At 42.8% G+C, this 12,601-nt stretch overlaps 1 protein-coding gene across 2 annotated transcripts in view; it reads right to left on the bottom strand.

Annotated features, from left to right (window-relative positions):
• Window positions 1-12,601, bottom strand: part of OSBPL9 (oxysterol binding protein like 9) — a 124,913-nt gene that overhangs the window by 12,002 nt on the left and 100,310 nt on the right. For both annotated transcript variants that reach the window (XM_067535455.1, XM_067535454.1), the window contains 5 exons: window positions 12,103-12,196; window positions 11,692-11,796; window positions 2,675-2,834; window positions 1,604-1,716; window positions 1,115-1,233 (listed from right to left, as the gene is read on the bottom strand). In XM_067535455.1, the coding sequence (XP_067391556.1) occupies window positions 1,115-1,233; window positions 1,604-1,716; window positions 2,675-2,834; window positions 11,692-11,796; window positions 12,103-12,196 (591 nt within the window). The remainder of the gene's footprint in view (window positions 1-1,114; window positions 1,234-1,603; window positions 1,717-2,674; window positions 2,835-11,691; window positions 11,797-12,102; window positions 12,197-12,601) is intronic.

Raw genomic sequence — 12,601 nt, 5'->3', positions numbered from 1 at the left:
AGATAAGAGCTGCGTACCTGCGGCCGAGGGAATACTGCTGAGAAGATCTCCGATTGAGGCCGTGGGACGCAATGACACCTAAAGTGGAGCACCCACAGGAACATCACTCAAAGAAGAACCATGGATTATTTAAGCATCTACCTACACAACTGGTGTTACATAGACCTGATTGTAAAAATTCCATTGAAATGTGTCAGAATTTGCTGACTAACTGAAATTGAATCCTTTCAGGGAAACAGATTCTGATGAACTTCCAACAGACCTCAGGCAGGTTTATGTCAGAAAACTGCCTGGTTTTCTGTTAGCTTGTCTACTGGCTCCTCAGCTGCTTGCTAAGCTAGGGGCCTCATAGCTTGGAAGCTGGTTCTCCCAGACTCCCCTTCAGCCAGGCAAGCAGGCTGCTGAGGACTATGGTTCCATGGCAAGCTGCCATGGAGCCAGGGACCCTGCAAGCCAGCCTTCCCAGGGCTCGTGAGCTACTGAGGACTCAGAGTACCCAGGTACCCCACAGTTCCCCGGATGGCTGCCATGATGCTGCAGACCCCAAAAATTCTGATAGCAGCAGTTTGAAATGGACATGATTCTTGTCAGTTTCACCTTTGTCCAGCACTGAACAGCAATGGTGAAACTGATCAGACACATATGTTAACTTGATAAGGACACCATGATCTTGTGGATTTTTGCTTTGGGGTGTGAGGACAAAAGGAATCAGGAGGAAAAGTACTCTCTCTACAGATTTTTCTTTTCTTTTCCCAACTTCATGGGTAGTCTACTGCATAGGAGTGAGCAAATGGTCAGTTTCAATGGCAAATTGCTTCCTCATTCATGGGATTTTAGCAGTCCTATTTGTGTTGTCAGCATTAAACTTATTCACTTTCCCATCACTACACAGAGAGATCCACTAAAGGAACAGCACAAACAATAGTCTGTAGGGAGGCTGAAACAGTTAAAACTTATTATCAGAACAATAAATATATAGTTGCAATAGTATTAGAAGTTCAATATTCTAATGAACACCCTCATTCATTAAAATCCTCACCTAATACAATATTGTAGCAATATTTCATTTACATAGCATTCAGGTTTTTCATGAAGTACTGCCTTTGAGTCTTACCTTTGTTAGATCCATTCCTAGTCTGACTTGTGATAAAAGATGCATGATCACACTTTTATGTTCTTCCACTGACTCTCCTTCACCATCATCATCTCTATCATCATGAGGATCAAAGAGATCTAGAAAGGAAGTCCATTTTGCTCATTATGTTTCTTAAAATATTTCCCCGCAAAAATAGCAACATTCAAAATAAAGCTTATACCATAAGACCTAACAAGCACATATTTTATTTAGCATACAAATGGATTTTTTTTATTGTTTCATTGAATAAAGCAGTGTTGAAAAATACAGAGATCACAAAGAACATTTTAGGATTTAAGCATATAAATAAAAAGCTAAGCTTTCACACATGCTGAAACACTCAGAGAGATTGAACCTTCTTTTTTGCACAGACGAGTTGTTAGAAACTTTTTAGTAAGCAATACGTTAAATAAACCTGGGTTCATGCTGAAGAGTTTTCTAGTAAGAGAGCTAATGCAATTCTCTTACCAGCATCATTTGTACCATTAGACATTGAAGAATTAAGGGATTCTGTGGTGTCTGGGCGTTTCAAACTGCTTCCTGTGCTGCTGCGAGTCATGATTGCGGCAGATCCTGAGGAGCTACAGACAAATATCAAGTTCTCATGATTCAGAACATTTATTTCAGGGCAAAATATTAGGATTTAACTAATTTAAACATTTACATAGGGGATGATTACCTGAGAAGTGTATTTATAGAGAAATTACAAGACACTGGAATATTCAGAAGCTGGCTTCTGATGTACGCAGCTTCACAGAATATAAATCTTAGAGTGGAATATAGCCTAATGATTGCGTAAAATTTCCAGAATGGGACTCAGAATGCAACCTATACAAAAATTCTAACTGTACAAAGGAGTTGTTTCAAATACATTAGTTATTTCTCAAAAGGTGAATAGCAATAATTAAAAAGTTAGTTAACTCTCAAAATTCCTCAAATGAGTAAATGGAGACCTTCCAAACAAAAATCACTGAAAAATTTTAAAAATATTGAGGCGTGTGAAAAAGATGGACATGTGTTGCAGCAATTTAGACAGCCAACCTCAGATTTGGCATTTGACCAGTCCAACTGGTCAATTGTCAAGGAAAATATTGGTCAAACAACAAAAATGGCCAAAAAGCATTAATTTATTAGAACAGTAACAAAAAAAAGAGTAAGACTTTATGGTCTCCAAGAGACTTAGCCTTAAATAGATAATTGTACTTAATTACAAAAAAAAAAAAAATTAAGTAACAGTTATTTTAACTCAGAAAAATGCAAAAAATTAACTTCTAAAAAATGAAAGAATAGCACCATGATGCAATCAAGAAGGCAGGCCACTGGCTACATCACGTCATTCTTGCTGCAACATTTGGCGGTGATCAAATAATGGGTAGTCAATTGACTTATTGACCAGCCTGCCAAGCCTAAACACACCATAAATCCATTATTAGGAAACACATCCAGGTTTTCAGGATTACTCTCAAACACCGACACTGATAGTTTCTTACACTTAGAAACTCTGTTCAATAAAGATACTGTGCTCTTTCAACTACTTACTCCATGCATCGCTTTGGTGAAGAACTGCTCTGATAGAATTCATCAGCATCATAGAACTCATCTTCACTGCTGGAGTAAGAAAAATCTGGAACTGTATTTGGAGACAGATTGACGTGGCTCGGAGTGGTTAAACTGCTGCTAGGTGCCGATTGCCCACTTCCTATGAAGTTAAAGAAATCTGAAGCTTTGAAAAAGCTTCATTATTTTTAAACTAGTCATTTCTAATCTACTAACTGGATTGATCAAATTGATTAAGACATTAGCAGAGTTTAGAATCTAGGAGAATCTATATAATTAGACATCAAAATCAGTAAGGTACACACGTAATTTTACACAACAGGTAATCAAAATACATTACCAGGAATGACTAATGAGGTAGAGGCCAAAATTTTCTAAAACGGTGTGCCTGAAGTTAGCCTCTCGAGTCTATGCCTAGCTTCCTAAATAAACACGGCCTAGTTTTCAGAGGTGGTGACAACATACAGCTCTTAAAGAAACCTCAATGAAACTGCAGGTGTTCATCATCTTTAAACAAATCAGGTCACATTTATTTAGGAGCCTATATATAGATTCGAGAGTCCAACTTTAGGCACTGACAATCCTAATTTAAGATATGAAAAAAGAGGCTAGCTAAGACAACAGCCAATGTAAAAAAAGCCATGTATGTAGGGGATACCTAGCCTTCTTCTGTTCGTAAAATGTTTTAGGTTACCAACAACAATCAGACCTGCAATTTTATTATAAAATAAAATTAAAAGTAATTTAAAAAAAAAACCCATCAGTCACTGGCAGCTGAAGATATAAAATTAGGATGGAAATGCTTACTTTGCAGTGGGTGAAGGCAATTGTTTAGTTATTTCTATTGTTACAATCCTAAAATCTTGGTCCTGGTCTACACTACTAAGTTAGGTCAATATAAGTCTCTTTGTGTTGACTTAGTTGTGCATGGGTCTACACTTAGTCTCCCATTGATGTAAGCTCTCCATTAAACCAACACAGGAGCACCACCTCCTCAGTACCAATGTACATAATGCATTACCTATGTCAACCCTAATAGTTCTCCAGCAGCTGTCCAACAATGCCAGACACTGACAGCTCTGGTCACAGTTGTGAAATCCACTGCTCAGGGGGCTTGGAGAACAGAAGCCCTTCTACTACCTCTTTAAAATCCTGCAAATTTTTGAAATTCCTTTTCCTGATTATCCATCTTGTCAAGCCTCTTAGCAGTTCTCCATTGTCACGTGCAACTGCCCAGCTGAACATGCTGGCTACATGCTCCAGACATGCTTTGGTTTCGAGTAGACAGGAGTTATTGGATCTCCTGGGCCTGGAGGTAGAAGAGGCTGTGCAACACAGCTATGGACCAGTTGTACAAAAGTGGACATCTACGAGCAGATTGCACAGGGAATGCAGGAGAAGGGGTACGAAAGGGATCAGCAGCAGTACCACATGAAAGTAAAACTGTGACAGGCATATCGTAAGGCCAGGGAGGCCAACAGTTGATCCACTGCTGAGCCGCAGACCTCCCACTTTTACAAAGAGCTGTATGCATACTTGGTGGAGACCCCACCACTCTTCACACACCACCATGGAGACCTCCTGACCTGACATGGAGACCTCAGACCCCTGCCATGAATAGTGAAGTGGTGGAGGAAGAGGATGGGGACATGCAACAAGGGGTTCCAGCTACGCTGCAAGCCAGTTTGAGTCTCCACTGCAGTCCAGTTAATCCTAACAGTTGACCATGGGCAAGCCTGATGCAAGTGAAGGAACATCAGGTAAGTGTGTAAATTTATTTTGCATTACAGAGATGATAACCCCAGGTTAGGAGGACCCAGCTACTGCCTTTTCATTAATTTACTCATAGTAAAAAAGGTATCAGTACAACAAAGAAAGGTAAAGTTATCTGCTTTTCATTCCTCTGTCAGGTTAGGCAGGTGCACCATGAGAAGAAGTTTGTTTATGTACACAGGGAAGTCCCTTGGATCCTCCTGAGAGATCTCAATTCAACTTCCATGGAGGTACCCTGAAGGTTTCCCTCCTAAAGGTTTCTAGGGGTGGCAGACTTATTTCGTCCTCTGTGGTAAAACACTTTCCCACGCCAGTTGGTGATAACTTTGGCAGAAATCATTCTAGTAAACTGGCCAGCAGTATATGGGCTTTGGGACACCAGCAGCAGTTGTGCTCTGTGTCTTTGTTACCCTTAGGAGTGAGATATTAGCTAAAATCACCACTGCCTGTGGAAAATAGTGCCAGTATTTATTCAGTGTTATTGCCCAAGACGTGTAGTTTCATGCAAGCGAGCAATTCCCTCCTCTCCCTCACCCTGGTGGGCCATAGTCACCATGGCTGGTGCCGCAAGTGGCACCGGGCACAAGCACTCCACAGCAGAAGTATCGATAAGCATGTCTTGTTTAAAACTTTAGGGGAGCAAGGAAAAAGTGTAAATATTTAGTTGTGCAAGAGGGCATGCTGGCCTCCTCAACAAACATTGCTTTCTCGAGTGCTCCAACTGGATGCCAGGGACTCGATACCGAACACTTGATAGAGAAAGTATTGGTCACTGGAAGAAGTCAGATCATCTCCTCCCCTTAATCATCAAGTGGCTGAGCTATCAAAAATATGCCACTGTTTCAGAAGATTGGAGGACAGCAAAAGATGTACACAACCTAAAAAGGCTCTACGGTTGAAATTCACGGAAGTACAGACCAGGAAGCCTTACATTTGCACCTGGCATATTGATTGAAGTGATTATTAAAAACAGAACACTAGTACACCTGGAAGATCACAACAGAGTTTAACAAGCATGAAATTAGTGTATCACTAATTTTTATAAACTTTTTGAACATCTCAGTAAAGTGAGGTAGTGGATAAAAGAGAATGAAATCATATAATTTATTTAGACTTCTCAAAAACCTTTGACCTCACAACAGGCTACTAAGGAAGCTAAGTACTCATGGGATAAGAGGCAGCATGCTGTCATGGATCAAAAACTGGCTAGAAGACAGGAAAAAAGAAGTAGGATTAAATTGTCAATTTTCATCATGGCAAAATGTTAAAGTCAGGTGCTTAAAGGTTCTGTTGAAGGTCCAGGGCTGTTTAATGTATTTATTAATAATCTGGGGAGAGAGGTGAGTAATGAGAAAGCAACATTTGCAGATGACAGTTATTTTGAGTATTCAGAACCAGTGAAGACTGAGGAACTTCAGAGACCTAGGGTGAATGGGCAACACAATGACAAATGAAATTCAGTGTCAACAATATACACTGGAGGGAAAAGTTTAAACTATTTGTACACCTTAGAGGATTTTAAATTAATTAGTTAACTGTATCATCTCAACAAAGGGACCTAAGAATCAGTGTAGACACCTCAGTACAGACCTCCACCCAATATGTAGCTGTGGTAAAAAAAGCAAACACCACATTAGCTTGCAAAAGGAATGAGATAGTGAATAATACGGAGACTATTATAATATACTTCAATAGTTCAGCTACATCTGGAATACTATTTGCAGTACTAGTCACCTCATTTCAAAAAGATATTGCAAAAGTAAAGGGGGATTCAGAGAATGGCAAGGAGAATGATCAAGGGCCTGGAAAAACTTTCATATGAAGGAAAATTGAGAAGATTGGGATTGTTTACATTATAAAAAAGATGAATAAGTGGGGACATAATAGGAGTTTATAGAAGATAGAGAAGTTATTTTGTTCCTTCTGTCTTATAACACAAGAACAATGGGCATTCAATTAAATTAAAACATGGGAAATTCAAAACCAATAAAAACACTTTTTTATATAACACAAACAGTGGAACTCACTGCCACATGAAGTATGTAAGGCCAAGAATTTAAGATTAAAATAGATATTGGATATTTGTATTGATAAAGAATAATTCATAACAAAAAAATGTGGTGGGGGATATCAAACTTCATACTTCAGGGTTTAAGCCAATCTCTATAAGGAATCATGCTGAAACCTAATGTGGGGGACAGATCTGTCTACTGATGGATTCTAATATCTTCCTCTGAAGCAAATGGTGCTGGCCACTGTTAAGAGACAGGATACTAGATAGATCTCATGTCTGATCCAACAAGATAATTCCTATGTTCTTCCCATTTTTGGGGTCATACTGGAATCAAAAGAAAGAATTACCAGAGGGACAAAAGGAGGTGGGTGGAAAAAACAAGGTTAATTCCCAGTAACTAATGTTCTTCAAGATGTGTTGCTCATGTCCATTCCACTATAGGTGTGTGCACGCCGCTGTGCACAGTTACCTGGCACTTTTTTCCCCTTAGCAGATCCCATACGGCCAGCTCCGGTGGCCCCCTGGAGCCCAGAGCACATGCCACGGTATATGAGGTGCTGCTGGCCTTCTTTCTGCTAATTCCAGCAGCAGGGTGGGGATTGTGGAATGGACATGAGCAACTAATCTCGAAAAACAGCAGTTACTGGTAAGTAACCTTGTTTTCTTCTTCGAGTGCTTGCTCATGTCCATTCCACTATAGGTGACTAACAAGCAATACCCTGGTGGTGGGTCAGAGTTACCGGTGAGCTGCCCTCAGCACCACTCTGCCAAATCCCGTGCCCTCTCTCGCCTGCTGGACGATGGCGTAGTGGGACATGAAGGTATGCATCGACGACCAGGTGGCAGCTTTGCAGATGTCCTGCAGGGGCACTCTCTCCAGGAAAGCTGTAGATGAGGCTTGAGTTCTGGTTGAGTGCGCTGTGATGGTTCTTGGAAGAGGCACCTTCACCTGCTCGTAGCAGAACTTGATGCATGATGTAATCCAGGAGGAGATGCGGTGGGTGGAGGCAGGTGAGCCTTTCATCCGGTCAGCCACCGCGACGAAGAGCTGCATCGATTTCTGGAACAGCTTTGTACACTCAATGTAGAAGGCCAGGGCTCGTCTCATGTCCAGCAAATGCCATTTTCTCGCCTCATCCAAACTGTGAGGTTTGAGAAAAAGCACAGGGAGAAAAATATCGTGGTTGCAATTAAATTGGGAAATCACCTTGGGTAGGAAGGCCACATGCAGCCTCAGCTGAACCTTGTTCTTATATTGTATAAGGGGACTCCAAGTTCAAGGCCCTAATCTCAGCGACCCTCCTGGCTGAGGTAATGGCCACCAGGAAGGCTACCTTCCATGAAAGCAGGAGCAGAGGGCATGAAGCCATGGGTTCGAAGAGGAGCCCCGTGAGTCTCAAGAGGACCAGGTTGAGATTCCAGAGAGGCACTGGGTCACGGACCTGCAGATAAAGCCTTTCCACCCCCCCTTGAGGAACCTGACCGACATCGGATGGGAGAACAGCAATCTCCCCTCTAGTGGCTGATGGAAGGTTGAAATGGCCGCCAGGTGAACCTTCAACGAGGCCAGCGCCAGACCCTGGAGCTTTAGCTGGAGCAGGGACTCCAGGATCGCCTGTACAGGCGAGAGGCTGGACAGAATACCCCGGGACTCCGTCCAACAGGTAAACCGCCTCCACTTAGCCCGATACATGACCTCTGTAGAAGGCTTCCTGCTGCCAAGCAGGACTTGCTGGACCTGCACCGAGCAGGCTCTCTCTCCCTCCATCAGCCACAGAGCCTCCAGACTGTGAGGTGCAGGGAGTCCAGGTCCGGGTGCAACAGGCGACCGTAGTCCTGGGATAGAAGGTCATGCCGCCTCAGGAGCTCCAGGAGTGGGGCGATCAAAAGGTCCAGCAGAATGCTGAACCAGTGCTGTCTCGGCCAGGCCAGAGCGATCAGTATAACGTACGCCCTGTCCCTCTTTAATTTCAGCAGGACCGTGAGTAGGAGCAGAATGGGTGGGAACGCATACACGAGGGTCCTGTCCAATCCATGAGGAACGCATTGGAAATCGACCCAGTCTTACGATCCCGGAGCAAGCAGAACCTTGGACACTTTGTGTTCCAGGCTGACGCAAATAGGTCCAGTTGGGGAATGCCCCACTTCTGCAAGACCATAGCCACCACCTCTGGGTGCAACAACCAGTTGTGGCGGGGTAGAAGAGCTAGAGGTACCAGAGCGTTGTCTCGGTACCGATGATTTCCACTGTCACTTGCTTTGCGGCCCTGCAGACATAGGTGACCGAGGTCAGCGTCGCTCTGAACTCTTCGGTGCCGAGCCAGACTCCGGCAATCGGGTTCTGCATCGTGGACTGCGCAGCGCTGGGTCCTCTGGTGGCGACCGGTTTCTGCACCATCTAGGTATGGGCAAACTCCTTGGTGCCAGGGATCTGGAAGAGGAGTTGTCTGAGCACCGTGTGGCAGGCCTTGACCGGTGCCACCTCCTGGCATGTGCTGCCTCTGGTGCCGGGGATCGATGTCGGCACTGAGAGGGAGACTCCACATCCCATGCCGAGGCAGGTTGGCTCGACGACACTGACCTGGAGCGACTGCTGGGTTAGCGATTCTGCTCTACCCACAGGGACTGTCCGGCGGGAGATCTTCCTCCTCGTACCAGGGATCTCCACCATCATTCAGGGGGACCCAATGCGGGTTTCCCTGTGACACCTGCCCCTTTTCCCTTGGCTGGGGGGAGGGTGGAGGTGGCATAGGCAAGGCCAACAAGGCTCTTGCAGCCTGAAAAACCTCTGGTGTCAACTGTGTTGGCAGGGGCACTCTCCCACTCCCAGGAGTCAGGGGAGGCTCCCTGACTGAAGATGTAGCACCGGAGAAGACTCGACGGGCCGGGTCCGGTTCATCTCCATACTCGACCCTGCCCATATCGATGGTGCAGGGGAGTGTCCACGCTCTGCACAGTGCTTCTTCCTCTTCAGTGCCGGCAATGTTGCGCGGTGCCAAGTTGAGGCCGGTGCCGGCAGTGCGGGCCGGCTCAGACACCGGGCAGAGCGCTGCCTCCATCACAGGGCTTTCAACCTAATTTCTCGGTCCTTTTGAGTCCTCGGTTTAAAAGCGCTGCAGATCTTGCACTTCTCTTTTCTGTGTGCTTCCCCCAAGCACTTAAGGCAGCGGTCATGAGGGTCGCTGAGCGGGATGGCCTTCCCACAGGAGGCACACGGCTTGAATCCCGGCAACCGGGGCATAGCCCGGCCGCTCTAAGTCCCCACAGGAACTTGCCTTATCTCTAACTACTCTTAACAACACTTTACTACTACTTAACTAACTTAGAATATCAAACAAGTCCAAATAAGGGGAATAGTACTTGCTGAGAGCAAGGCTAGTTCCAGCAACTGTTACGGGCAGAAAGAAGGAACTGAGGGGGCATAGGGCTGGCAGTGCCTCGTACACTGCGGCATGTGCGTGGGGCTCCAGGGGACACCGGAGCTGGCCCTATGGGATCTGCTAAGGGGATAAAAGTTCCGGGTAACCATGCATGGAGGCATGCACACACCTATAGTGGAATGGACATGAGCAAGCACTCTAAGGAGGAGGACTGGATATTAGTCAGCTTTTAAATCTCTAAAAATAAAAAAGTTCCATTTCACCATGAAGTCAGTGGTAACATGGAACTTCACCTAGTCACATTTCATCACCCCAAATTTAAAAGCCTAACTGGGCATTCTTACAAGGCCATAATTACATTTTTGAACTTAAAAGAGAACATTAGTGCAATTTTAAAAACCCTTATGGCCAGCTATCCTGGCAGTGTTGACATTATAAATGTAATTTAGGCTGTATCTGTAAGTGCTAGTTGACTATGGTTCTGACCCTGCCTTTACACCCTCAACACACAGAATAGATGGTTTTAGGTTCTTGAGAGGCTCACAATACCACTGCTGCAAAATTCTAGAGATTATTGCCTATTGAGTTACATCAGTGGTCTAAAATACAGTAATGAAGCACAACTGCTAATTAAGACAGCACGACTTAATTGAAAACTGTTTTTGACTACCACAGATGCACTACATTTTCCTTTGTATCTAAAAATGCCAGATCAATGTCTAAGTCTCAGTCAAGTAATTTAGAGCGGATACGTTTTGAACTGGAATGGGTTAGATATGCAGTGCAAAAGCAGTCAGCACCAAAAGGCAAATTAGGGTCTGAGTGCAAAACAACTAGATCGCACTTCACTAATCAATGAAGACCAGGCAACCAACAACAGCGGTAAATGAGACAGTCCAAAGCCTATGTTTCAGGCAAAAGTATATTATTATATTTTAAATATATATTTTAAATATATATGTTCTTTTTACAGATATAAAGCAATGCTCACTGTTAACGTTCTTTCAAATATTGTAGTGCTGGGCCATTAGCACTGTAATGTTCATGAGACTAGAGAAAGTATGAATTCTAATCTTCTGTTTAAAAAGTGTAAAAACTTAAATAGGTACAACTCCCGCATTTTGAGAACTATGAATGTTTAATTTTAGCAGCTAGAAAACTACAGTGCTCAAGAAAAACCTTGTACTTTAAAAAAAAAATGTGTCCACATTTGAACATGATCTTTTATACATGTGAAAAGGTGGTCAGGCAGTAGGACAACAGATATGTTAAAATCTGGGAGGAAGGGGAAGAGAACTTTAGAGGCCAGAGAAAAGAAAGGAAGAGAAAGAAAAGCATGGTTGAGGATTTCAGTAGAGTCAAGGTAAGTGACAGCAAGGGAACACTACAGAGATAGATAGATCTGCATGCACAGGAAATATGGGAGGAGAGTTCATTATAAAGGACGGAATTAGGAGCAATGCAAGAAAATAGTCTATGGGCAATGACGGGAACAAAGGAAATGGAACTGTGTTGAAGGGGCTCCTCTTGCTTAAGGGACACACTTAAAATAAATTTAGTTTAAATAATCCTACAAGTTTACTTGGTTAAGACTAGCACAGGTAATTTTAAAGAGTCAGGTCCACTTGAATATCAGCAGCATTTAAATGGTTAAGGTGAAAGTTCATGATAAGGGAAAATGTAGCTAGAAATGGCTTTTCTTTTATACTTGTGCTATATAATATAACTTTCTATCCAAGGACAACATCAAAATATAAACTCTACAAAATTCAGTTTACATTAAAAGATGTTATGTAATGTAATACTGAAAAGACCGTAACACAAAAAGATACCTGTACTATTTGGTGTTGGAATCTGATGGTTTCCTAGTGTTGTTACCACAGGCCCAACTGGCAAGGATGAAGGTCGCTGCTCTGATTTGCACAACTGAGCAGGTTCTAGAAGATATTTCAATATGTAAAACACAAAAACATATATAAGCGGCAATACCGTGCAGAAAACCTAATAGAAACATTGTAGATTTTTGGTTCAGAGTGATAAAGTGCCAGAGTTATATATCCAATTCACAAGTCTGAAGATGTAGGCAGATGATAGGACCCATTAAAATAAAGCCTTCATTCTTTTTCGCAACTGTATGCAGTTTTCATTCATTCACAGCAAATATGCTACAAAGAAAATGCCAGTAACAAACTAGCTAAATGTTAAAATCAAATTTTACTGAAGCATTTCTCTGTATACCGTACCTGGAGGTAAGACAGTCTGGGTGGGCATTGTATTGATCACTGTAGGTTCCAAAGGACTAGGGTGATATACTGCATCAACAGGGTTAATAGTACTCTGAGAAAAAAGAAATAAATTAAAGCTTTTCAAAAAAATACAGTAAAACCTGTTCCACATATGAAGATGCCCGAATGCAAGACAGCAAAGTCCTAAGAAAAACTTGACATACAAATTGACAGCTGAAGATATGAATTATTTTGCAAGTGTTAATACTTTTTATAAAGAATGCTTAATTAAAATACACTAAACTGAACTTGGTGTAAGCCTGAATTCTCCTGTAAAGAAGTCTAGTTTCCCAGCTTTAGTTTCTACAATTCCCTGCAACTCCCATTAATGGCCATTCCATGCACAGAGAGGAGGAAGTCAGCCTAATTTTGCAACAAGACCCTCAGATAGTTAACATATCTGATATATTGTTTAGAAAACAAAACATTGTCCAGACTGCATAAGGAATTATATAAA

Source organism: Emydura macquarii, unplaced genomic scaffold (genome assembly GCF_026122565.2).
Source record: "Emydura macquarii macquarii isolate MOO-44397 ecotype Brisbane River unplaced genomic scaffold, CSIRO-AGI_Emac_v2 contig_3506, whole genome shotgun sequence".
Lineage (NCBI taxonomy): Eukaryota > Metazoa > Chordata > Testudines > Chelidae > Emydura > Emydura macquarii.
The sequence above is the reverse complement of the archived record's forward strand: the minus strand, read 5'-3'. Positions and strand labels throughout refer to the sequence as shown.